At 37.7% G+C, this 24466-nt stretch overlaps 1 protein-coding gene across 1 annotated transcript; it reads left to right on the plus strand.

Moving 5' to 3' along the window:
- Window positions 1-1955: 1955 nt before the first annotated feature.
- LOC104090543 (ATP-dependent zinc metalloprotease FTSH 12, chloroplastic) lies at window positions 1956-24417 on the plus strand. Its single transcript, XM_009595665.4, has 19 exons — window positions 1956-2536; window positions 2849-3033; window positions 7132-7352; window positions 8649-8926; window positions 9296-9373; window positions 9464-9706; window positions 9816-9956; window positions 10043-10210; window positions 10915-11027; window positions 12070-12286; window positions 12593-12664; window positions 13434-13553; window positions 13637-13753; window positions 13839-14015; window positions 14472-14591; window positions 14701-14775; window positions 15414-15521; window positions 23731-23811; window positions 23993-24417. The coding sequence occupies exons 1-19, from the start codon at window positions 2120-2122 to the stop codon at window positions 24068-24070; spliced, it is 3009 nt and encodes a 1002-aa protein (XP_009593960.1). The 5' UTR covers window positions 1956-2119; the 3' UTR covers window positions 24071-24417.
- Window positions 24418-24466: the final 49 nt, after the last annotated feature.

Here is a 24466-nt window from a genome sequence, read left to right on the forward strand (position 1 = left end):
AATCAATCGTTTGATTCATGCCTAAACACTTTAGATCACAACCAAACTTTGCAAACAAGTTTTATTTAATAAAATGAACCCAACCATAGTCCCGGAACAACAATCAAAGTCTGATATCATCAAAGTCAATTATCAGTCAAACTTAAGAACTCTATAATTCTTCAAATTGCCAACTTTCGGCAAATAGAGCCAAAATCATCTAGGAACATCAAATTTGAAATTCGGACATACGCCTAAGTCCAAAAATCATCATACGAACCTATTGGAATCATTAAATCACAATTCATAGGCCGTTTACTTAAAAATTAAACCTTGGTCAACTCTGGATTTTATTTCTTATTCATTCCCTAGGAGCTCTCAGCTCTTCATTAACTTTTGAGTCATTTTCTTTTGGAATACCATCTTCTTGTGAGTCAAGATTTGCTATCTAGATTTGTTTCAGTATCATCGAGATATGAGATATCACCTATACCAACATTAACATCTTCATTAGCTCAAGATCATTATAAGCCTTCATCCGCTCCTACATTAACATCTTGTAAAAACATTCTCTTACCAACTAAGTCTTCCTCAGCAACTTGTTGAGAATTTATATCAGTATCCATATTTGTTGCCCTAACTCCAACCGAGTCATTAATATTTTCACCATTTACCGGCCAATAAAGAAATCTGATGGGACCCATCTTCCACTACCTCCAGGTAATCCACAATATGCCTCACATACACATCCAAAAAGTCACAAGTTTTTGGGAGTTTCATAATATTTACTAAATTAAATCAAATTCCACCTGGACAAAACCATTGATTTTAGGCTCTTTAATTAGAATCATCTACACTAACATACAAAAAATCTTTAATATAAAATAGCAATTCCATCATTGAGAAATAGTCTGTAGATAGCAACATATTCCATAGAGAGAAAGGCAACGCTGGAGAGAATTTGGAAAATGAATCAAAACGGGAATTTTTTAGTTATATACGATGTGTACAATGAAAATGAGTAGGACGTTTTAATCGGTTGAGTTTTATATGTTGGGCGCGTTTGAGAACACACACATTACTTGTTCCACAAACAATATAAATTGTGTTTGATAGGCACACTTACGTGTGCAAGTGTTCAAAAGAAACAATTTTTTTCAGGTGCCTAAATGACAGAAAATGACATATTTTAAGGGGTGCATATGTATTTGGCCTTAAAAAGTAGATACATATTGCCTAAATCTTTGTATTTGGATTTGGTTGTGGTGTTTCAAAAATGGCATTTGGAAAATAATTTTGTAATCATGCTTGCTTTAGTTCTTAAGAAGAAATCTCTTAAGTACATTTACATTTACATGATTTCTATTCTCAAGTACGTTCGCGTCATTCTAACAACATTTTTTACTTTTATATGATTTTTGGCTTATAAATTTTTAATTCTGATTTTTAGTGGGCGTTTGGACATAACAACAACAACAACAACAACAACCCAGTATAATTCCACTAGTGGGGTCTGGGGAGGGTAGTGTGTATGTAGACCTTACCCCTACCATGAGGTAGAAAGACTGTTTCCAATAGACCCTCGGCATCCTTCCCTCCAAGAACTCCCACCTTACTCTTGGGATGACTCGAACTCACAACCTCTTGGTTGGAAGTAGAGGTTTGGACATAAGAATTGTAAAATTTTTAAAAAAATGATTTTTTTCAAGTGAAAATGGTATTTGAAAATTAGAGTTGTGTTTGGACATTAATATAATTTTGGGTTGTTTTTAAAGTTTTGTGAGTGATCTGAGCGAAAATTTTGAAAACAGCTTTTTGGAGCTTTTAAATTTTTAAAAAATTTTAAAATTTATTTTCAAGTAAAAATTAAAATTTTTATGCCAAACACTTATTTCAAAAAAAATAATAATAAAATTCTTATGTCAAGGGGCTCTAAATCCAAACATGACTATTTCTTTCGTTGTTTAGAAAAAAAAGTATACTTAAACCAAGGCCAGCAGATAAACCTCTAAAAATCCCCAAGCCCTTCGCGGAGACAATTTCAGTTTCTTCGACCAGCTTCCATAGCCAAAAACTGCACCTTGGGTCAGCATTATCTTCCAGTTGCTGCGCAAACGGTTCTCTACACCCCAACTTCTCCATGCATCTAACCACAACAACTTCTCACCCGCCGAATCCAATAATACATTTATCTTCAAAATCACTCGCCCCAAATCCCCTCTTTCTCAGACTACCCTTCAAATGCCGACGAAAATTGAAAAGACCTACATTTTCAGCTTCTTCTTCTGCGAACACTAATAATAATAATAATCCCGAAGGGTTCTCTTGGCTTCGCCTTTCCCAGTCCATTCGCCGCGGTTCAGAACGGTTCATCAAGCAATTGGGTGACTCTGTGAAGAAAGAGACCGGTTTTGATTTTGACGATGCTAAAAATACAGTCGCAGAATTTTCTGGTCGAGCTGTTGACACCGCGAAAACCGGGCAAATTCAGCTCCAACGTTTTAAGTCCGAGTTGTTTCCTGACTTCTTAAATTGGAACAAATTCGAGTCCTGGAAGGTGAACTTGAGCATTTCTCCTCACTTTTTTGTTGGGTCCAATTATTTACTCTTGAAATAGATGAACAATTTCAATTTTATTGGTATTGCTTTGATTTTTTTTGCAAAATTTGTGCTCACGCTGTCTTTTTAATATGGTTGTAAGTTATATACACGGACTGTGTAAAGATTTTTTTACACTTTCAGAAAATTTTAACCTTAGGATAATTATCATTTTGTAAGTGACCTGGTTTTGTAAATATGTTTTACTGGTCACTGCATAGAACATAAACTCTTTTAACATTATGCCTACCCTTTTCTTTTGTTCCGTCAGGACATCAAGAAATGGGATTCGAAGAGAGTTGGCGTCTTCATTGTCTATGTTATATTCACGGTATTTTCTTGTCAAAAAATATATATGGCAATTCGAGCTCCTATGATTAATAGGGAGCGAAAAGAACTTACAGAGGCATACATGGAGGCACTGATTCCTGAACCTACTCCTGTAAATGTCAAAAGGTAAACATAATTCCTTTTATCCGTAATGCTCAAGTAGATCCCTAAGAATGTAAAAGTAAAACAACAAATTGGATTTTTGTTTATAGGATTACTTGAATTCTACCATTAAGTACTGCACCAATCAACTAACTGTGTTATGATGAATACAGAGTACTTGGTAGCTCTATTCCTTGATGATATCCAGAGAGATCGTTCCTTGCTTCATCATCTTACAGATAAAATGATGTGATGTCGAGTTTTGATCAGTTTGAGATGCATCTTGACATTATACTTCATCTTTTGATAATAGAATTTTAATTAATGAAAGAAAAAAAAACCTCAACAAAGTGTTGGAGAAACATAAGAACATATACAAAACTGAAACGATTATGGCTCTCAGGGTTTTGGTCTAGTGGCAATAGCACGACGCGTGATGTGTGATTAGGCGCACATCACGGGTTCGAACACTGCCTTAGACAAAATCCTCGTATTTGGGTGGAGAAGGTTAGAGGGGCGGGCACATTATCTACCGAGCTTCGATTCATGCGCCAACTGGCTCTCAGGGATTTCTTGATTAACAAACTAATATGGAATAGATTATGCCTGCATAGAACTTTGGAAATCTATCAAGTAACTTGATTCATAAACATCCTTCAAATTAGCCAAAAGACTAGTAGGGTCAAAAATTTATACCTCAATCTGTGCGTGGTTTCAGCTTTTCCTTCAATACACTCACCACTTCTTCTTTCTATAGTCCCATATCACACAAGCTGGGATAGCGTCTCAAATCTCCTTTGCTCCTTCCTAAGGCCTTTGTTTTGCCAGGACCAGTACACATCCGTTAGAGAAGAAAGCATGACCCATCTAACCCCAAGATGTTAAGGAGAAGGTTCCACAATTATGAGCCTACTGAACAGTGGATGAAAGAATGACTTGTATCTTCTAGTCCCTTTTCACACATAAAGCATATGTTACACAGCTTAATTTCTCTTTTGTTAAGCTGTGTCAACACAGCTTCATGTGGGCTGCCTCCCAGTAAATCAAGCAACCATATATGGAGCTTTTGATTTTCTAAACCTTCTTCCAAGGCCAGCTATCCCTACTATCTTGACAAGCCACCAAGCTGTATAACACTGTAAATGTTACCCACACAGAATATGGATTGGCTACTCAGTTAACGCCAAGGAATTCTCAGGCTTTCTAGTAGCTGTCTTACCCTCTCAGCTTCCGAATGATTACAGTCTCTTCTAAAGCAAATGTCCCAGCCATAATGTGTCTTGCTTTGTGCTAAAGTGGCACCTGTGCAGCAAAGCTAAAGAAATATAGGAACGAATCCTTTTAAGGGTGTGCCACTTCCAATATATCATGTCAAAAATATATTCTTAGACCATCTCCCACCTTGAATTTAAGGCTTCCTGTTGGTTTTTGATGTGCTTCCAACATCCACTTGATAAGAGCTTGAAACTACTTTTTTGCACCATGAACCTTCTTGTCCATATTTTACTATCACCACCCCCCTCTTTTTATCAAATCTTGACAACCACTTGAAAAGAAACTTTTGCTGTGCATTCTTAGATTTGTTATGCTCAAACCATCATCTTGTTTGCTAAGTCCGACAATTTTCTATTTTATCCGTTGAAAATATTTCTTATCTTTATGTCCTTCCATTAGGAATTACTTTTATAGTATGTCCATGGCTTTCTCTACTTTTGAGGGCATATGGGAAACTGGCATCACATAAGATGGTAAAGCATCCAAAACATTATTTATTACGATAAGTGTACCTCTCAGTGTCGTCAAAGGCTCATTTAAAGCGCATTTAATCCCTGAAGCTCAGAAAAGCTTTGGGAGAGCGATTCACGTCGCTTAAGCTGCACTTCAGTGTAAGGCAGTGTACTATCTGGAATCAAGCGGCACTAAACAACTCATATAATCAACAAATAAGTGTATTAGCTGTTAAGGAAAATGAATTTGTTACTTTTTTGTTGAATTACATATATATTTTGTATTTTTTTCCTTCATTGCGTTTTTTTTACTAAAGCTCACACTTTAATTGCTTTTTTACTTAAAACCCCAATAGAGCTGGAGCGCATTTTAGAGCTTTTCGCCTTTGACAATACTGGTACCTCTCAAAGACAACTATCTTTCCACCATGATAACTTCCATTAAATATAAGAGGCATACATACCCAAGTAATTAGTTGGAAGATACTTGATGCTACAACCTAGGATTGCAGCCGATTCCTCTACAATGAGAACTTCATTTACAAGAAAATGAGAACACTTGGCCAGATTTATGTAGAGCCTAGAAATGGCTTCAAAGACAATCAGAATTGCACCCCGATACCTAAGTTGTCTTCTGTCAACTTCAGACGTTATAAGGGTGTCATCAGCATACTGTGCGAAATGTGCACTGAGCTAGGATCTTCTCCTCCAGCTTCAACACCTCTGGTCTACTCCAATTGTTTTTTATTGGATATGGTAAACCTCACTCCTATAAACCCCTGCTCAAGAGTTAATATTGGCCTTTTTTTCTCTAAGCTCCTTTTTTTTTGGTTTGGCAGCGCACTAGCCTCGAACTCTTGACCTAGTGGCATGAAGCGGACTCTGTCAACCACTATGAACAAGAATGGCTAGTGACTTAAATACCTAATTTCTTGGTTGGTGACGCATGATCCTCTTCATTAGGCTATTCCTAACTTATTATTCCATTTAGTTTGTTCTCTTTAACACCAAACTCAACTCTTTCACGACAATTATAAACAAGAAAAGAAACTAAGGGTTTCGTTGCTTTAGTCCCCTTTGTGAAGACAAGAAGTCATGTGAAGCACCTTGGATTATGATTCATAATAAAGCACCATGAATTATAGTTGATAACTTAACTATAGTAATTATTTCTAGCGGTAGTACTATTAATGTACTGCATGTCTTCCTCTATACTATTGTGTTTATGCATGCTAGCTTTGAGCCGAGGGTCAGTCGAAAATAGCCTCTTTACCTGCATAAAGGTAGGGGTAAGACTACATACTCACTACCCTCCATAGACCCCACTTGTGGGACTACACTGAGTATGTTGTTGTTGTTGTTCTTGTTGGTAGTACTATTAATGTAATATGATCTAGAATTATATCAATGAGTCTGCACCTCAGACATAGTTCATACAGGGTCAGGATGACTTGAACTAGAAATTTGATTAAACTAGCGTTAATTTGCACAAACACGAGGATATGACTTGAAAATAATTATTGAATACAAACTACGACTATAAATTAGCAATTACTTATCACTACGAACTACGAGTAGAAGCAAGCAATTATTTTATCAAAGAAAAGTAGAAACAAGCGTTGGCGGACAGAATTATGTAGTACCTGTTGCTGGTGGGAGGTGACAGGTATCTCGTGGAATTAGTCGAGGTGTGCGCAAGTTTGCCCGGATACCATGGTTATCGGAAAAAAAAACCAGAAACAACTACAAGTAAGCAATTGAATGAGGTCTCGGCTGGCAAATCACCCACACGGACTCCTTAAGCTACCACATTTGATAGGTATATTACTAGTCGGTCGAATTATTAACATGAGATTAAATTACCTCGCCCATCTTTCGATCAGTCTATAGGTCTATCCTTACCAAGTAATCCAAGCATGTCTATGTGAAATCACTCAATTAGGACGTATTAAGCTTAACCCATAAAGGATTGTCTCGGGTGCTTTTTAGTGTGTCCACTAAATGCATAAAATCTCTAAATAGAAGTCCCATCTAACGAGATCAAAGATTGCCTAACCTCTGTCCAACCTAATTTCCTTTTTCAATTCAATAAGGTTCCTAAATGCCATTAATTTGGGCTGAACAACTAATAAGCACAATTGAGCACGTGATTAAGCAACAAAACCCTTTGAGCACATGAACTTTTGTTAAAACGGGGACAAAACCCAACAAAAAATTCTAGACTAGTAGTTTGATCTGGACCATTATAAGATATTCAACTCAATGCAGTTTATGTCATAGGAGGACACATTTACGTGGACCACCTTATGCAAATATATGTTGTTACTTGATCCAATTGGTGCTTTAAGATATTTTTTGATCTCTCAACTCCGTTCTTGGACATTTATTCTAATAGATTCAAGAAAGGTCTGTGGAGGAAGACTACCCCCAAAGGTCTAAAGTTAAAGAAGTTCATTGAAGCAGCAGATGGAACTCTTATTCATGACAGTTCCTACATTGGTGAAGATGCTTGGGAAGATGACACTGGCAGTCATAATATGAAAGAGATGATAGAGCGTGATACTAGATTGAGAGTAGAGGATAAAGAGACTCTGAAAGAGAATCTTGGAATTTCAGGTGAGTTTTGTTATTAGGCTTGCATAATGTTGTAAAAACTTAATTATCCTTCCCTCTTCAAAAGGAGGTGCAAATGTTAATAACAGTACATAAGCTATTCTAGTTCCTCATTGGAAATGTATAGGTCGTATGCTAGCAACATAGTTATGTAGTTTCCTATATATTCTTTTTATGTCTTATATAGGATGAAAGAAGAACCTTCTTGATGGTTTCCTGTTCAATGAACAATGAGAAGAATTGTGTAGTAGTATATCAGTATCTTTGACTTTATTTTACTTCAAAATGAATAAGCTGCACTCTGCAATCTTGTTGTTTCTACTTTTTCGCTCCCCAAAATATTAGTGAACTTTTAAACTGGTGGATTGTTATTTTAGCATTTGATCTATTATGGGGTGGGGTGTAAATCTCAAGGCATGGGACATCAGTCCCACGGATTTTGAACTTTTAATATGAAAACTATTTTAAAAGTATATTAAAATATGAAAACAATCTGGAAACCTGGAAAATAATTTAAACGTATATGTTTCGGGGTACAATACAGTCAATGCGTTCCAAGGTGTAAAAGCGCGCACATGGCATAAGGGAAAAAAGTCAAGGTGTAAAGCGTGCATGAGGGGCGAATGCCTCACCTATTGAGGCACTAGACCCGTTATCACCTCGGGATGTGTAGAGGCTACCTTGCCCCGAGGCACGTCCTGATTTTTCTTCTAATTTTCTTTTTGAGATTATCAGTTAGTGCGGAAGGAATCATACATCATAAAATGTGGAAAAGTTATATCAAATGGCCTCGTCAAAGATAAATGAACATATAATAAGAGATGTAATTACTGTCAATTTTCTGGTTCACCATATCACATAGAAATCTAAATTCACTTTTGGGTGAATCCAGATTAAGGTAATTTCAAGGAGCTGGATTGAACATTGTAGGTTATGCCTGGGTCTTCCTCCAGAAAGGCCGAGCTAATTTTGGTTAAATACGTATCTAATAGTAAAATGCATAAATAACATGGTGCGAAGGTTTTTTTTATATGTTTTACATGATACCACTCCTAAACTTTTAGGTAAGTTTGCCAAGCAGAGGTGTAGTAAGTAGAGTTAAGTTCAGAACTTTAACTAAGAGGTATTAAGGAGAACTTCTTAAGTTAGAACTGATCTGATTAAATTCTTGAGATTCCCAGAATAATCTTTTAGACTTCAATGAACAATTATAGTGAATTGTGTTTTTTCAGTTGCCTGGGTGAATCCAGATTAACTTAGTTGTTGTTTGAAGCATTTCTTTTCCTGTTGTTTTTTCAGCTGAAAATCAGGATATGGGTGGAACATGGCGTGAAAGGCTTCAAGCATGGCACAAAATTCTTAGAAAGGAGAAGATGGCAGAACAATTAGATTCAGTAAATTCAAGGTATGTGGTTGAATTTGACATGAAGGAAGTTGAGAACAGCCTTCGTAAAGATGTGGTTGAGAAGACGAGAGAAACCCAAGGAGCCAGGGCATTGTGGATCTCCAAAAGATGGTGGAGATATCGTCCTAAACTTCCTTATACCTATTTTCTTCAGAAGCTTGATACTTCTGAGGTAATTGTTCCGCTTTCTCTGTTCCGTGTCTCTTCATACTCAGATATGGTTGTCCCTTTATGTTCTAATGCTTTCATGTGGACATAAATGTTGGATACTTCTAGTCATAAAGCATTATTCATGACGGCATGCATAGTGTTCCGTTGGGGATTGTACTTCAAATAGTGATGCCACCCCATTCTTCATTCTTTTGAATGATGTCATAAGGGAAAATAGCAAAATTTATATTTGTTAAACAAAATATTTGCCTTTGCTTGAATTCTGGCTGGAAACTGTAGTTCTCTGGTTCTGGTGGAATCAAACTAATGCATTATCTTCACGTAGATATGGATTCACTTTTTATTAGATTTACTAACTTAATATCCGCAGGTGGCTGCTATAGTATTCACGGAGGATCTGAAGAGAGTGTTTGTCACAATGAAAGAAGGATTCCCACTTGAATATATTGTGCGTAAGATATATATCTTTTGTAGAATAAATTCATTACTGTTCCTGAACCGACCTATTTACTGGTTAATGTATTCTCCTCCTTTTCAGGTTGATATTCCACTAGATCCTTTCTTATTTGAGATGATATCAAGTTCTGGAGCTGAAGTAGATCTACTTCAGAAGCGGCAAATTCATTACTTTCTCAAAGTTCTTTTTGCTTTATTGCCTGGCATACTGATTTTGTGGTTTATAAGAGAATCTATGATGCTTCTGCACATCACGACAAAGCGCCTCCTCTATAAGAAATATAATCAACTTTTTGATATGGCTTATGCTGAAAATTTTATTTTGGTATCTTTTCATCTCTATTGGATCTAATCAAATACCTGCCTCTTTTATTTTTCTGAATTTTGTTTTATATACCAGTCACCTTTTAACTCCTATTCCCTTGCCTACTTAGCCAGTTGGAGAAGTTGGTGAGACGAAATCGATGTATAAAGAAATAGTATTGGGAGGAGATGTTTGGGATCTTTTGGATGAATTGATGATTTATATGGGAAATCCAATGCAATATTATGAGAAAGATGTCAAATTTGTGCGGGTAAACTCATACAATCTTTTCAAGACTTACTAAAACTATGTATTATGCAAATCTTGTTCAGTTTGATTCATTTTAATGCATGGCAGGGTGTGCTTCTGTCTGGGCCTCCTGGAACAGGCAAAACACTGTTCGCTCGGACACTTGCAAAGGAAAGTGGGATGCCTTTTGTATTTGCTTCTGGTGCAGAGTTCACTGATAGTGAAAAAAGTGGTGCTGCGCGAATCAATGAAATGTTTTCTATTGCTAGGAGAAATGTGAGTTTATTTCTTCTAGTTACAATATTGACGTATAGGGATGGGAATGTTCCTCAGAGTAACAAATTTTCCTCACATGATCTCTGCACCGAAACAGCCACTGGATCGCCAGTCTAAAACAAGTTGGAGAGAGGGAGGGGAGCTTGGTCACTGTTTGAGTTCTAACCTTTCTTGTAAATCTTAACCTACTGGTGACATGTACGTAATCTCCAAAGAAGCTTCTAAAGCAATAACAAGATGTTCAGTCTAACTCAAAGTCTGAAGCTCATTTTATCAAGTGTGCTTTTATGGTGAAGTCAACGCAGAAGTTACTTTAAAACTGTTACGCTCCTTTGAATGCATGTTAATGTAACCTCTTGGCTTCACTATTTGCACCAGACACGAACTAACAGGTCTTGAGGCTTGGTTGAGTAATTACTGTGGATGAAGTAACTAACAAAGTTTTTAACATACTATGTTGCTGGCTTCGATTCTGATGATACAATCTCCATCATTGAACAAAGAAATCATACCGTAATGTTATACTGTTAATGAGATGTTTTTCTGATGTCATTAGCCTTCAAGTAATAGGACCTGTCACTTCTCTTGAGAATTCTCACTATGATGTGATTTCTGCTCCCCCCACCCCCCCTTCCCCTGCCCCGCACAATGTACTCGTGCTAATTCAAGGGGATAAAATTTACATTCTGTTGTCCTCTTTGTAGGCTCCAGCTTTTATATTTATAGATGAGATTGATGCTATTGCTGGAAGGCATGCAAGAAATGATCCTCGCAGGAAAGCAACATTTGAGGCTCTTATTGCTCAGCTTGATGGGGAGTGAGTATCTTAGTTTCACTCCATGGATATAACACTCTCTTCTTTGCAAATAAAACTTCATATTAGAGAGCAGTATGATCTGCTGCTTTTGATGAGATCTGATGTAGAATCTTATTCTGCAGTGCTGGATATGGGTTCTAAAGAACATTTTCCCCTTCTCATCATGAATTTTTCCGCGCTTCTTCCCTACACTGTCTACAGTCTCTGGACAGTGAAAAATTTTGCCATTGAGTCATGAGTTTTCTGATATGATAAAATAAAAAATCTTTTGAAATTGGAGTTTTTGTCAAACTATAAACAAATATGAGTTGAAATTAGTGTCTTGGCAATTGACTAACTTGCAACACCTAACAGTTTAATTAGTATGCTGACATCACTTGCACTTATGTGGACCGTTTGGAGAGAGAGAAATGGGAGAGCTTTTGAAGGAGTAGAAAATGATGAGGAATGGTCTCTTATCCCCTATTGCTTTTTGGTGCACTCACAAGGTTCCCATATGTATAGAAGATTGGGTGATTCCTATCTTTTCGTAAGGTTTCTACTTTTTGGTGTACTAGTATACGTGCCTTTTTTGCCCTTCGTTAATGAAATTTATTTCTTAATCAAAAGAAGGGAAAGACATGGCACATGTGCTGCTTGCATCTTCTAAGGCATGTAATGGTCTTGGACAGAGATTGGCCCCGGGACAAAGGGTTGCGATCTCGTAGAGTGAGCTACTGGCCCCACCCATCTCCACTGGATCGGGAAAAAAACATCTAAGCTTCTGTGATGTCATTTTGGTTTATATGTTTATCTACTAGTACACTGCAAGAGTAGGGGTTAGCGGTAAGGCCTGCATACACACTACCCTCCCCAGACCACACTTGTGGGATTCCACTGGGTTGCTGTTGTTGTAGTGCACTGCCAGAGCTAGAAGGTTATAGTAATATACATACCAAAAAACGTTATGCTAATATTCTAGAAGTACTGAAGGCAAAGCCACTTTGCCCTCCTATGTTCTTGTTTTGTTTTGCACAAGATAATATTGGATTTGTTTGTGCAGGAAAGAAAAAACTGGTGTTGATAGGTTTTCACTAAGACAAGCTGTCATATTCATCTGTGCTACCAATCGGCCAGATGAACTCGACTTAGAATTTGTGCGCCCTGGACGTATTGACAGACGGGTGTATATTGGTTTACCAGATGCAAAGCAACGAGTGCAAATTTTTGGAGTTCACAGTGCTGGGAAGCAGCTTTCAGAGGATGTTGACTTTGAGAAAGTAAATTGCTTGCTTTATTCGTTTTTGTTACTAGCTTGGAATTTCTTCATCTCATTTGATTTCTTTGAACAAAAAATTACTTTCACATTATATACTGCCTATTTTGAAGGGGTCAAGAGCAACCCTACTACTTCACAGGCCAAAAGGCAGTTGTTTCCTTTTCCTTATACCTAGTGTGGGAAGACAATGGACTTCTTTTCTTTAAATTACTTGATGTATACTGATGAAACCCTCCATTTGGAGCCCCTGACGTTGAGGCTCAGGTTTAGGAATTTGATTGAATTGTTTTCCTTTGCGGTGTTGCAGCTTGTCTTTCGTACAGTTGGATATTCTGGAGCAGACATAAGAAATCTAGTCAATGAAGCTGGAATAATGTCTGTAAGTTTGTTCTTTGTATTTTGACCCAGAAACTTCTGTAATCACTATTGGTGCTTCATAATATCTATTGATCTATTGTTTCCTTGACTAGTATTGTTTTCCTAAATCAATGTTGGCAAGTTATTGGCAATTGACTTAAAAATCACATTATTACCACGAGACTTGTAGAGCACACCATGCATTTCTTTTTATAGAAACAGTAAATTGGCGGATTTGAGATCATTTAATTAGCTTTTTGCTGTAACGTTTGAGTTCGCAGTATTATTTTAAAAACATAAATTAGAGGGTGGATAGGATAGCATATAATATTCTAAGAACAGAGTAAAATATGACAAACTTAGGTGGCTGTGACTGAAAGTTGTGGAGCAGATGCCAGGGGAATTAACCAAAGTCAGAAGTTAAATATAAGAGCTGTCAGCCTGTCACTACAAGTGAGAGTAAACAAGCAAACAAGTGCTTTTTAAGAATCACCAATCTCAACAATAAATGTATCTATGATAGGGGCAAATTACAAACCCCAGAATTGAACAGATATAACTTAAATTGCATGCATGGCCTGCTCTCCAACTTAACTTCTTTATCGCAGATTGATGTCAAGGAGTACACCAAAGTTTCCAGACTTTGAGAACTGATTAAACTAATTAAAACTTAAAAATTTACTTGATATATGCTAACTATGTCCTCTTTAATCTTCGGTATGACTGAAAATGTTTTCTGGTTTTCCATTTTCTCGAGGGTATTTGCTTAAGTAATCGAATTTTATACGCAGGTAAGGAAAGGACATTCTAAGATCGACCAGAAGGATATTATTGATGTTTTGGACAAGCAATTGCTTGAGGGTATGGGTGTGCTTCTGACAGAGGAAGAGCAGCAGAAGTGTGAGCAGAGTGTATGCAGTCTTTCCCTGTTGCTCCTAGAAGAGAGACATGATGTATGAGTTTATTGTTATGATCATTTAAAATCTTGTAATAGGTATCTCGTGAAAAAAGACGATTGTTGGCAGTCCATGAAGCTGGTCACATTGTCTTGGCGCACTTGTTCCCTCAGTTTGATTGGCATGCTTTTTCTCAGCTTCTACCTGGTGGCAAGGTATTGTGTTTTACATGAACATGAGTTATGTTATATTCAATCCGGCTTTTGTTGATTCAGAACTATTGCTCGTTTGAATGAGCAGGAAACTGCGATATCCGTTTTCTACCCTAGAGAAGATGTGGTTGATCAAGGTTATACAACCTTTGGCTACATGAAAATGCAAATGGTAGTAGCTCATGGAGGCCGCTGTGCTGAACGTATTATATTTGGTGATGACATTACTGATGGAGGAATAGATGATCTAGAAAAGATTACAAAGGTAGACCACATTTCTTCAACTGTTGCAGCATTCAAGCAGCCACAGAGCAAGTACTCTTGATTTTACTGTGTTTTCCTCTTTTGAGTTGTGGTGGGAGCGATAACTATAGGATGGCAGAGTAATACAGTTTTATCGTTATTGAATATTCTTGAGGTGTGGAGGAAGGTATAATTAAAGGTACTGAGAAAAATTACAACAAAACAAAATCTTTGCTGCCCATCTACATACATTTAGACAAACACCTGCATGCCTCCGTATGTTTGTGTATATATATATATATATATATCGTGTGTGTGTGTGTCAATACCCGCATTCAAGCTTCTTTGCTTTTATACATGCTAGATTTGCTAATTTTGCTTGTGCTAGTATTACTGTATTAGTAGTGGGGGAGGTGAAAAGAGAAACTTTTTAGTATGTAATTGATGTCAACTCAAATTTATACGGCATCTATGCCAGATTGCTCGGGAAATGGTGATAAGTCCTAGAAACTCCAGGTTGGGCCTTACTGCTTTGACAAAGAGATTAGGATTGGGTGATCGGCCTGACAGTCCTGATGGTGAGATTATAAAATATAAGGTATAATTCTTTCATGGAACATGAACTGGCTTAATTTAATGCTTGATTTTTTTATTTTTTACAACATATTCTCGATTCACTTACCTGTTTACTCCCCTTGATGATTCAGTGGGATGATCCTCATATAATTCCTGCTAATATGACAGTTGAAGTTTCTGAGCTATTTACTCGTGAATTGACAAGGGTAACTAAAATTTTCCTTTCTTTTATGGTTATATTTGGTTATTTCGAACAGGAGAAATGGTTTTGTTTTCATATTGCTAATCTTTCAATATATGACTATTTGCTTGTGGTTATGCTACACGTTCCACTTGTTAAATGCATCAGCAATTTAAAACTGTCCAAGGTGCATGCAACCAGCCACTATCCGAGTCTCCCACCACCAATAAAAAAGGAAAAGAAATAGAATCAATCCGAGCTTCTTGATTATACATGCAAGTTCTTTAAAAAGTTACAGTGTCATGGGCCTCCTTCCTGTGTTCTTTGGTAATAACTTGTGGAAAACTCATCCAACTGCTTAAGAACTGTGGTACTTCTATTACAAACTTTACTCTGGTTTTCCTTTTACTTTTTGTTTGTTTTCGCATTATCGCTTATTGGTGTCGTGCATATCAAAGCTGTTGGTCCACCTTTAGTATCAGCCTATTCCCATCAAAGTATTATTAACTGCCACAAATGATTTGAATTCTGGGGATTACTACAAATCCATAAGGAAGATAGCAAGCTTATTTAGTTTTATGATACAAGTTTGAGTTATGCATCTGTTACGGGCAGTTCTTATTCTGCTTTTTCGCAAATAATCTAACTTAATTGCTATCACAGTATATTGATGAGACAGAAGAACTTGCAATGAGGGGATTGATGGCCAACAGGCATATACTGGATTTAATTTCCAATGAGCTTCTTGAACACTCGAGGATAACTGGATTGGTATGATAAACCTGCAGTTATATTCTCTACTATGTTAAGAGTATATTTGATTAGAAATCGAAGTATATTTATCTACCTGCTTTCTGCAAATCAATTCTCAATCTCCTCGCAACAATCAATATTCTCCATACCACGTGCACTTGTTTGCCTACTTCTCCATTATTATGCATCGTATAGAGTATCTACTGCATGTTATGTACCTGTTTCCCCACCAATTCAATTGTATGAGCTGTTACATGCTATCTTATTTTTGTGAATAGTTCAGGCCTTTCCTTCAAAACATTACTGAAATGCTTGATATATCCGAACTTTAAAACATCTTTCCAGGAATAGCTCTCAAAATAATGAAAAAGAACATAGAAAGTTAGAAACATTGTGACAAAATTTTATAGGAGCCAGCAAGTGGATTGACGCATGAAATCACACCTAAATATTTTGAAGTTTCTTTATAAGCCGGAATGGCATTCCCTAAACGAGAATACTTTGTGAGAATTAATTTTCCCTCCATCCCAAATTATATGGTACTCTTTCCTTTTTAGTCAGTCCCAAAAAGAAAGTCGCCTTTACTTATTAAGAAACAATTTATCTTTAGAATTCCTAATTTTCCCTTAATGAATTGATTTAAAGCCACACAAATATCTATGGTTTGTTTTAGATCACAAGTTTCAAAAGTCTTCTTTTGTTTCTTAAACTCCGTGCCATGTCAAACACCGCCACATAAATTGGGACAGAGGGAGTAGATCACTATAGCTCTATAAGATGTTCATAGCATGGAAAAGTAGATCTTTAATGCAAGTACGAGGAGTTTTGACCAGGAATAGCATGTATAATGCATCGCAAAGCCCTAAACAAAAAATATATGTACTAGTATGAGTACTCGAACAACCAGAAGGTATTTTGATAAATTTTCGACTATGGGTGCACAACAAGAACTTAGTTGTGAGTTCTTCAGAGGCCATCTAGCCAGATTATTTCATCCAAAAAGAAGATTTAGAAGAGTAACTGAAGGTCATGGGGGGAAGTTTTTGACATTCAAGCTTACAATGAAGGTGCTGAAAGTTGGTTTGAATGGGTGGAAAGTAATAAGTATGCCAAACGAAAGATGATGTTAAGCAGGAAACTATCTTTGTAGGTCTGCCACACTCTCAAAGAAGCCTCTATGTATAGGGGAAGGATCTTTAAGTCATGGAAGAGTAGGGACCATATCACGGACATATATGGCTCTCTTAAACATAATAGATTTGGCAGGTTTATATGCTTAATTTCAGTACAGGGTCACAGAAGAGCAGTCTTTGTTCTACCAGAGAATGTTCCATATGCAGGGTGGTACGAAAATGCTAGGAATATTGAGAATCTCATTAATAGTACTCCATCAGTCACAAAGGTTCCTTACAGGTGGAATCTACAGAAACTAACTGGAGAAGAATCATACAAAGAGGCACTAGATAAGAGCAAATGGAGAACAGATGAAGCGTGTCTCCAAACAACGACTTCTTTAAACAATCTGATCAGAATAACTGGTGGCAAATCTTCGGATGAATCTGAAATGTTGCAAAGATGCTTGGTGGGTAGTTTTGCTGGTCAGGCTGAGCCTCCGACAAGAAATGATGTTCGTAGATGGGCCGCTCAAACCTGGAAGGTTGCTCATGGTTTCAACGTATATGACATGAATGGAGTTCAATTCCTCTTTGAATTCCCCTCAAGGAAATTGGCGGAACACGTTCTTCCCCTACTACTATGGAACAAGAAGGTGATGACAATAATCGGCGATAAATGTGGGGGGTGGTTGGAAACAGAGGAGGAGACTGATCTCAGAAACCACGTGAGATGGGCACGGTTAAAGGTTAAAGGACCACCAGAATTAATTCCTGCTAAGGTTGAGATTGAATACGAAGGCTCGATTTTTACAATCCCGGTATGGAGTGAAACTCTGGTGTTCTTCCGGCATTCGGAGGTGGTGGTTAGTCTATACGGGGTAGGGGGGATTAAGAGGGTAGAGGAGAAGGACAGTGATGGGACAAAAGTCGGTGGGGGAACAATCGAGGCTGCCGAATCTTATAATCCAGCGGTTATAAGGGGTAGTGGTTCAGATAGTGTTTCTCTAGGGGTAATCAATGGTGTTAAGGGTGCTTTTAAACATGTTGGGTCGGGACGAACAAAAGGAAAAGGGATGGAGCTTTGTCAGATTGTGGAAAATAGGCCCAATCCTGTATGTGAATCACGTGAGAGGCATGGGGGAGTAAAGGATTTTGTTGGGCTAGCTGAAGAAGGGCCTAATGAGAATCAAACCAAAGAAGGAGAAAAGGGCTATTTTAAGCCCAATCCAATCATCACAAATCAAGACAACCCTGAACCTTTAAACTTAAATGATGTGGGAGGAAATCACGAAAGTTTTTCTTGCACAAATAAAAGCTCTGGTGGTAGAAACAATCCGTGAAGAACAACAGTAAATGGAGGATCGCATCTCGACTCAGGAACAAACTCTTCTCTCTCTCAAACAATCTGCAAACCAGACCCTCAACACAACACCATCCATAGTGGGAGAGGAACATGACAGATCAGTTGGGAAGAACCTAGACTCCCATCTTCCTCTGGTAAATTACATACAAGGTGGCCCAGGGGATGAAGACACCCATACAGTCTTCAAAGACTGTCTCTCTGAAGGCGAAGGCATTACTGATGAATCAGACATGCAATTGGTCTAAAACCAACAGATCGATATAGCAGAACCAATTGAGGTGCACCCACAGACCTGTGATCTAGATGTTCCTGCATGGATCAAAAGAAACATTGGAAAGATGAGCAAAACATACGGTGTTAGCTTTGAAGGATGCGAATGGGAAGCTATGGCTCTATTTTTGAAGATAGACAGTAGGAAAAAGGAAATGAAAGCAATGATGCGATCAAAAAACAAAAGCACAGTTCTTTCACCAAAATTAAAAGGAGTTTATGAGAGGAAGAATTTGAAGGTTGGAGTGAAGTACAAAGATGGAATCCCAAGGAACAGAGGGAGGCAACTACTCATTAAAAGCTGATGAAGATACACATAATTTCCTGGAATGTAAAGGGTCTTAATGGGGGTGGGGGGGTTGGGAGAAAAGGAAGCTGATAAAGTCAGCTTTCAAAGAGTGGAGGACAAACATTTACTGTCTGCAAGAAACGAAGATTGAGGGGGACTGTGATGGTATTGCAAAACAACTGGGTAGCAGTAGGTGGATTGATCATATAAAGCTAGAAGCTGAAGGGACAAGGGGAGGCATCTTAATTATGTGGGATAAGAGAGAATGGAAGGGGGAACTAGTTGAAAAGGGAAGATATTCTATCACTTGTAACTTTAGTTCAGTGTTAGATAATTTCTTATGGGCTTTGACTGGGGTGTATGCTCCATGCAAGAGAGTGGAAAGAAAAGATCTTTGGTTAGAGTTGGGTGCTATGAAAGGATTATGTAATAGAAATTGGGTGGTATGTGGTGATTTCAACACCACTAGATTTGCAAATGAAAGGAAAAATAGAAACTCATACAGTACAGCGATGGCAGATTTTTCAGAAACCGTGGAAGAACTGGAATTGATTGATCCTCCACTTCGGGGGGGCCAGTTCACCTGGAACCAAGGTGACAACTCTGAATGTGCTTCTAGAATAGACAGATTTCTTCTCTATGGAGTGGGATGAAGAATTTAGTTTTATCCGATAGAGCCTTCTCCCAAAGGTAATATCTGATCATACACCAATCTCTTTGAAATGTGGGGAATGGGAACTCAACAAATCTTATTTTAAATTTGAAAATTGGTGGTTAGATGTTGAAGAGTTTCCCTCAAAAGTGCAAACTTGGTGGAATTCCTTTGTGATTGTTGGTAGGCCAGATTTTGTGCTAGCCACCTAATTAAAACTCCTCAAAACGAAGCTAAAAGAGTGGAATAAGGAGGAGCATGGCAGTCTAGAGAAAAGGAAGAAGACAATTCTCAGTAACATTTCAGTATTTGATCAGATTCAAGAAAACAGAAAGCTTACTGAAGGAGAATTACTGGAAAAGGCTGGCCTCATGCTAGAAATTCAGGAGTTAGCTAAGCATGAAGAGACAACATGGATACAAAGGTCCAGATCCTTATGGCTGAAACAAGGGGACAAGAATACAAAGTTCTTCCACAAAATGGCTAATGCACATAGGAGATATAATCACATTGATAAGCTGGAGGTGCAAGGGCAAACGACCACAAACTCTGTAGAAATCAAGAAGGAAATCATAGACTTCTATCAGAAGTTGTACGCTGAACCTGAAATATGGAGGCCAAACTATAATCTTGATAGGGGGACCTTACTAACATAAGAGGAACGTTTATGGTTGCAAAGAGAGTTTGAAGAACAGGAGGTGGTGGAATGCCTCAAGTCCTGTGTTTCAGACAAAGCACCCGGACCTGATGGCTTCACCATGGGTTTTTTCCAGAAATGCTGGCCAACAGTCAAGGAAGATGTCATGTTGACCCTGAAGAATTTTTACTCTAATGAATACTTTGAAAAGAGCTTAAATGCATCCTATGTGGCTCTTATCCCAAAGAAGAATGAGGCTAGAGAACTTAAAGATTTTAGGCCAATTAGCTTGATTGGAAGTGTTTACAAGATTATAGCCAAAGTCCTAACTGAGAGGCTAAAGACTGTAATTAACAAGCTCATTGGAGGTCATCAAATGGCTTTCATAAAAGGTAGACAAATCATGGATGCTTCTCTTATTGCTAATGAGGTGGTTGACTCTAGACTCAAAAGCAAAATTCCAGGCGTTCTATGCAAGCTGGATATTGAGAAGGCTTACGACCATGTCAACTGGAAGTTCCTCATGAGATTAATGTCTGACATGGGCTTTGGAACTAAGTGGATTAACTCGATCCGTTTCTGTCTTAGCACTGTAAAATTCTCTATCTTGATTAATGGCTCACCACAAGGTTTTTTCTCTTCAGAAAGGGGGCTAAGGCAAGGGGATCCTTTATCCCCCTTTTTGTTTCTGATGGCAATGGAAGGGTTGAATCAGATGATCAACACTGCAAAGTCAAATGGCTGGATCAAGGGTTTCAAGGTGTCTAACAAACAAAATTGCAGCCTAGAGATTTCACATCTCCTGTATGCAGACGACTCTATCATTTTCATGGGAATTCAACCAGAAGAGATGCTTCATCTCAGACTGATATTAACAACCTTTGAAGTTGTTGCAGGCTTACATGTTAACTGGGGAAAGAGTAAGCTATATCATGTAAATGAAGTTCCAAACATACAGATTTTGGCTAATATTTTGGAATGTGGAATAGAGAACCTACCTACTAAATATCTAGGCCTTCCTTTGGGCTCCAAAAACAAGTCGCAAGAAATCTGGCAAGGGGTGATTGAAAGGAGTGAAAAAAGACTTTCAAGACGGAAGAGTCAATATTTGTCACTTGTAGGCAGGGTGACTCTGGTGAATAGTGTCTTAGATGCACTGCCTTCCTATGTGATGTCCTTATTCCCAATACAAAGTAAGGTGGGGAAAAAGATTGATTCCCTAAGAAGAAATTTTATCTGGCAAGGAAATAGTGAGAAAAAGGCTATTCACTTGGTCAAATGGGATACTCTTTTGTGTTCTAAGCAGGAAGGTGGTTTAGGTATTAGAAACCTAAAGGCTCAGAACAACAGTCTCCTTGCAAAATGGTTATGGAGGTATAATTTGGAGGAAACAACTTTATGGAGAAGGGTGATACAAGAGAAGTATGGCCATGGAGGACCTTGGTGCACCAAACCTGTATCATTCCCATATGGAGTCTGTGTATGGAAAACAATTAGGGGACAATGGAGGTTCATTGCTGATCATTCTAGTATCAAGGTTGGAAATGGAAGAAGAGTTCTCTTCTGGTGTGACACATGGTTTGGGCACACTCCTCTGAATGATCAGTTTCCAGAATTATATAACATTGACGCGAACCCAAGAATTTCAGTAGCAGAAGCAAAATCCACACATGGGTGGAATATTGTTTTCAGAAGGAACTTAAATGACTGGGAGTTGCAAAGTGTAACAGAATTCTGGGAAATCTTAGAAGCCTTCCAAGGTCTCACAGAAGAGGATGATGTTTTACTGTGGAAGGGTCACAAATCAGGAGCATTTTCAGTGAAATCTGCTCATCATTTCTTCAACACTACTACTAATCCTACTCAAGGATGGCCATGGAAACAAATTTGGAGGGTCAGGGCGCCCACAAAAGTCTTATGTTTCACATGGTTAGTAGCAAGGGAAGCTGTTCTAACCCAGGATAATCTTATTAGGAGAGGAATTCAGCTACAAGCTAGGTGTAGTCTTTGTGGCAAAGATGGGGAGTCAGCATCCCATCTCTTTATACACTGTCCAGTCACTATTCAACTTTGGCATTTCTATATTAATTTGGCTGGAATCTCATGGACAATGCCCAATAACACTACATCTCTTCTAAGTAGCTGGAACAATGGAGGTGCAAATATTAAACAGAAGAAATGGTGGAAAGTAGTTCCCGCTTGCATCTGGTAGGTCATATGGAAGGAAAGGAATGCCAGAATTTTTGAAGATAGGCCTAGCTCTTACTAGAAAATTAAGCTTAATTGTTTTTTGTTATTTCATTTTTGGTGCAAAGAGAGCTATAGAGAGGATGTACACTCTTTACTAGATTTGCTAGAAGAAATGTAATCGAACAGAATAGGCTACGCAGTCTCTGATCTTTTGGGGTCTGAATGTGGCTCACACAATCTCTTGTAAATATTTTACTCTTTTATAAAATTTGTTACCATTATCAAAAAATAAATTTTCGACTATGTTTTTCGTTGTGGTTCGAGTGTCTTGTGATGTGATTGTTGCTTTCGGGGTTGAAATGTTAGATTAGAGGATTGAAATATCTGGTAGAAAAAGTCGGAGTTAATTTATTTCCTACTTGAGACAAGAAAATTTGACGGGACATGGAAGTGCATATAGATTTGTACCGCAAGTAGAGGAAAACGTATTTCATGTTACCTCATGATAAAGTCCTAGTCGACTCTTCGACACGTGGTAATTTGGGGAGACAATTTATGGATTATTTCTGGTGTTGATAACAATTTGCTAAACTTGGTTTCAGCTAGAATATTCTTCATGCTTAGAAGCTCCAAAAACAACCTATCGCAAACTATTTTATTGAAAAAAACCTATTATAAACTATAGGTATGTTATATTTTGACAAAGAAATCTCGCATAGAAAATCTTAGAAAACATGTAATTGGACCAGTAAATGCTATAATAGATCTAGCAGATCAAAGAGCCTATGAACCTAATGTGCCTGACTAAATCAAATAAGAGATATATATGTGTATACACCAAATGCACACTCAAAGCCTATTTTAAAGGAATCGTTAACTTATTTGGTTCAGAAAGATATAGTTTAGAACGTCGAAAGAGATGGTTCCTTTATATCTTGCTATAAGTAGGAGAGATCAAGTGCTAGAGCATTCACAGTACTAAAGAGGATCTTCTTTATAGATTGCAAGAAGAGAATGTTGCGGTCTTACGGAACAAAAGGAGCTTATTGTTATACAGATACTTAAACATACGTGCCAATTTAAATTTATTCCATCGTCGCTCATCAAGCTCTGTCAAACAGTGGTAAATTCAAGATGGATATTGAATTTGAAACTTGGACGGAAAATTTTAAAATGTCTAGCTGACATGCCTCTAATGATGTTGAACAGTGGTAAATGAGGCTGAACAGTGGTAAACACCATACTGATTAACTGTTTTAAACAAACCTCAGTTTTCATTTTGTTTCCACATTACGACGATTCCTAATTGGATTGGCTGGCTCATTCAGGAAAATGGTAGTTTGCATTCCAAGGAGAACATTGGACATTTTAATTCTTATTCTCTGACTGCATTATTTGGGTGTACTATCTGAATGGTAGAACCCGTATATAAAAAAAGGGCAGCCCGGTGCACTAAGCTCCCGCTATGCGCGGGGTCCGGACCACAAGGATTTATTGTACAATAGACCAGTATATATTCTTTAATTTTTATCTTAGTGCCTACTTGTGGACTTCTTTCCTATGTTATAGCTTCTTGTCTGGCATACTAAACTACGCTTTATATTTTTCATCAAAACCTGGGATGTACTTTTAGTTTTTATTTTTTGACTTGTCAGCATCTTTTTGTTTGCATCCTTGTTTCTGTTGACATCCTCTGCTGGTTCTTCTTCAGGAAGTAGAAGACAAAATTAGAGGGTTATGCCCTACCATGTTTGAAGATTTTGTGAAGCCTCTCCAAATAAACATGGAGGAGGTAATATTCTCATCTTCATATATATTTTCCAGTTATTATGTGAAGTCTTTATAACAACCATTTTCCTTAACAGTTAATATTTGAGCTGGCAACCTTATGCTGTCATCCACATTTTTATCAGGTGTCTTGGTTTTGATTCTTGTAATTATAATGCACATAACAAACTGTTTTAAATTCTCAGGAAGGACCATTGCCTCATAATGACCGTTTGAGTTATCAACCGCTGGACATTTATGCCGCACCCTTCCACAGATGTTAAAATCAGTGGTGGTTATAGGAATTTTGTGGTCAGACTAGTATGGAAAGTCGTCAAGTAGTGAAATTTGGGGCGCAGAGAATATAGAATTACCTTTTTTCACATCAACTCTGACCAATGCCTTCGTGAAGTTCCAACGCAAATGCCAATGGAAATACTGCTAATAGATAGATACGTTGGGTAGGCCTGGGCACTGTTTCATTCTTGGCTCTGGTATACAAAGATACGTTGGAGATTTTGATGATCGATCACGTGCTTTGTATAAAGGATGTTTTTTTCCCCAATGCTTTGTAAAACTGATTTTAAGACTATTTATGCATCATTCTATTGCAAAGCTTATGTTTTGCTAACTATCATTTTCTTTTATCGACTGAATAAATCGTTTACTCATTCATCAAT

The sequence above is a fragment of the Nicotiana tomentosiformis genome, chromosome 6, assembly GCF_000390325.3.
Source record: "Nicotiana tomentosiformis chromosome 6, ASM39032v3, whole genome shotgun sequence".
NCBI classification, from domain to species: domain Eukaryota; kingdom Viridiplantae; phylum Streptophyta; class Magnoliopsida; order Solanales; family Solanaceae; genus Nicotiana; species Nicotiana tomentosiformis.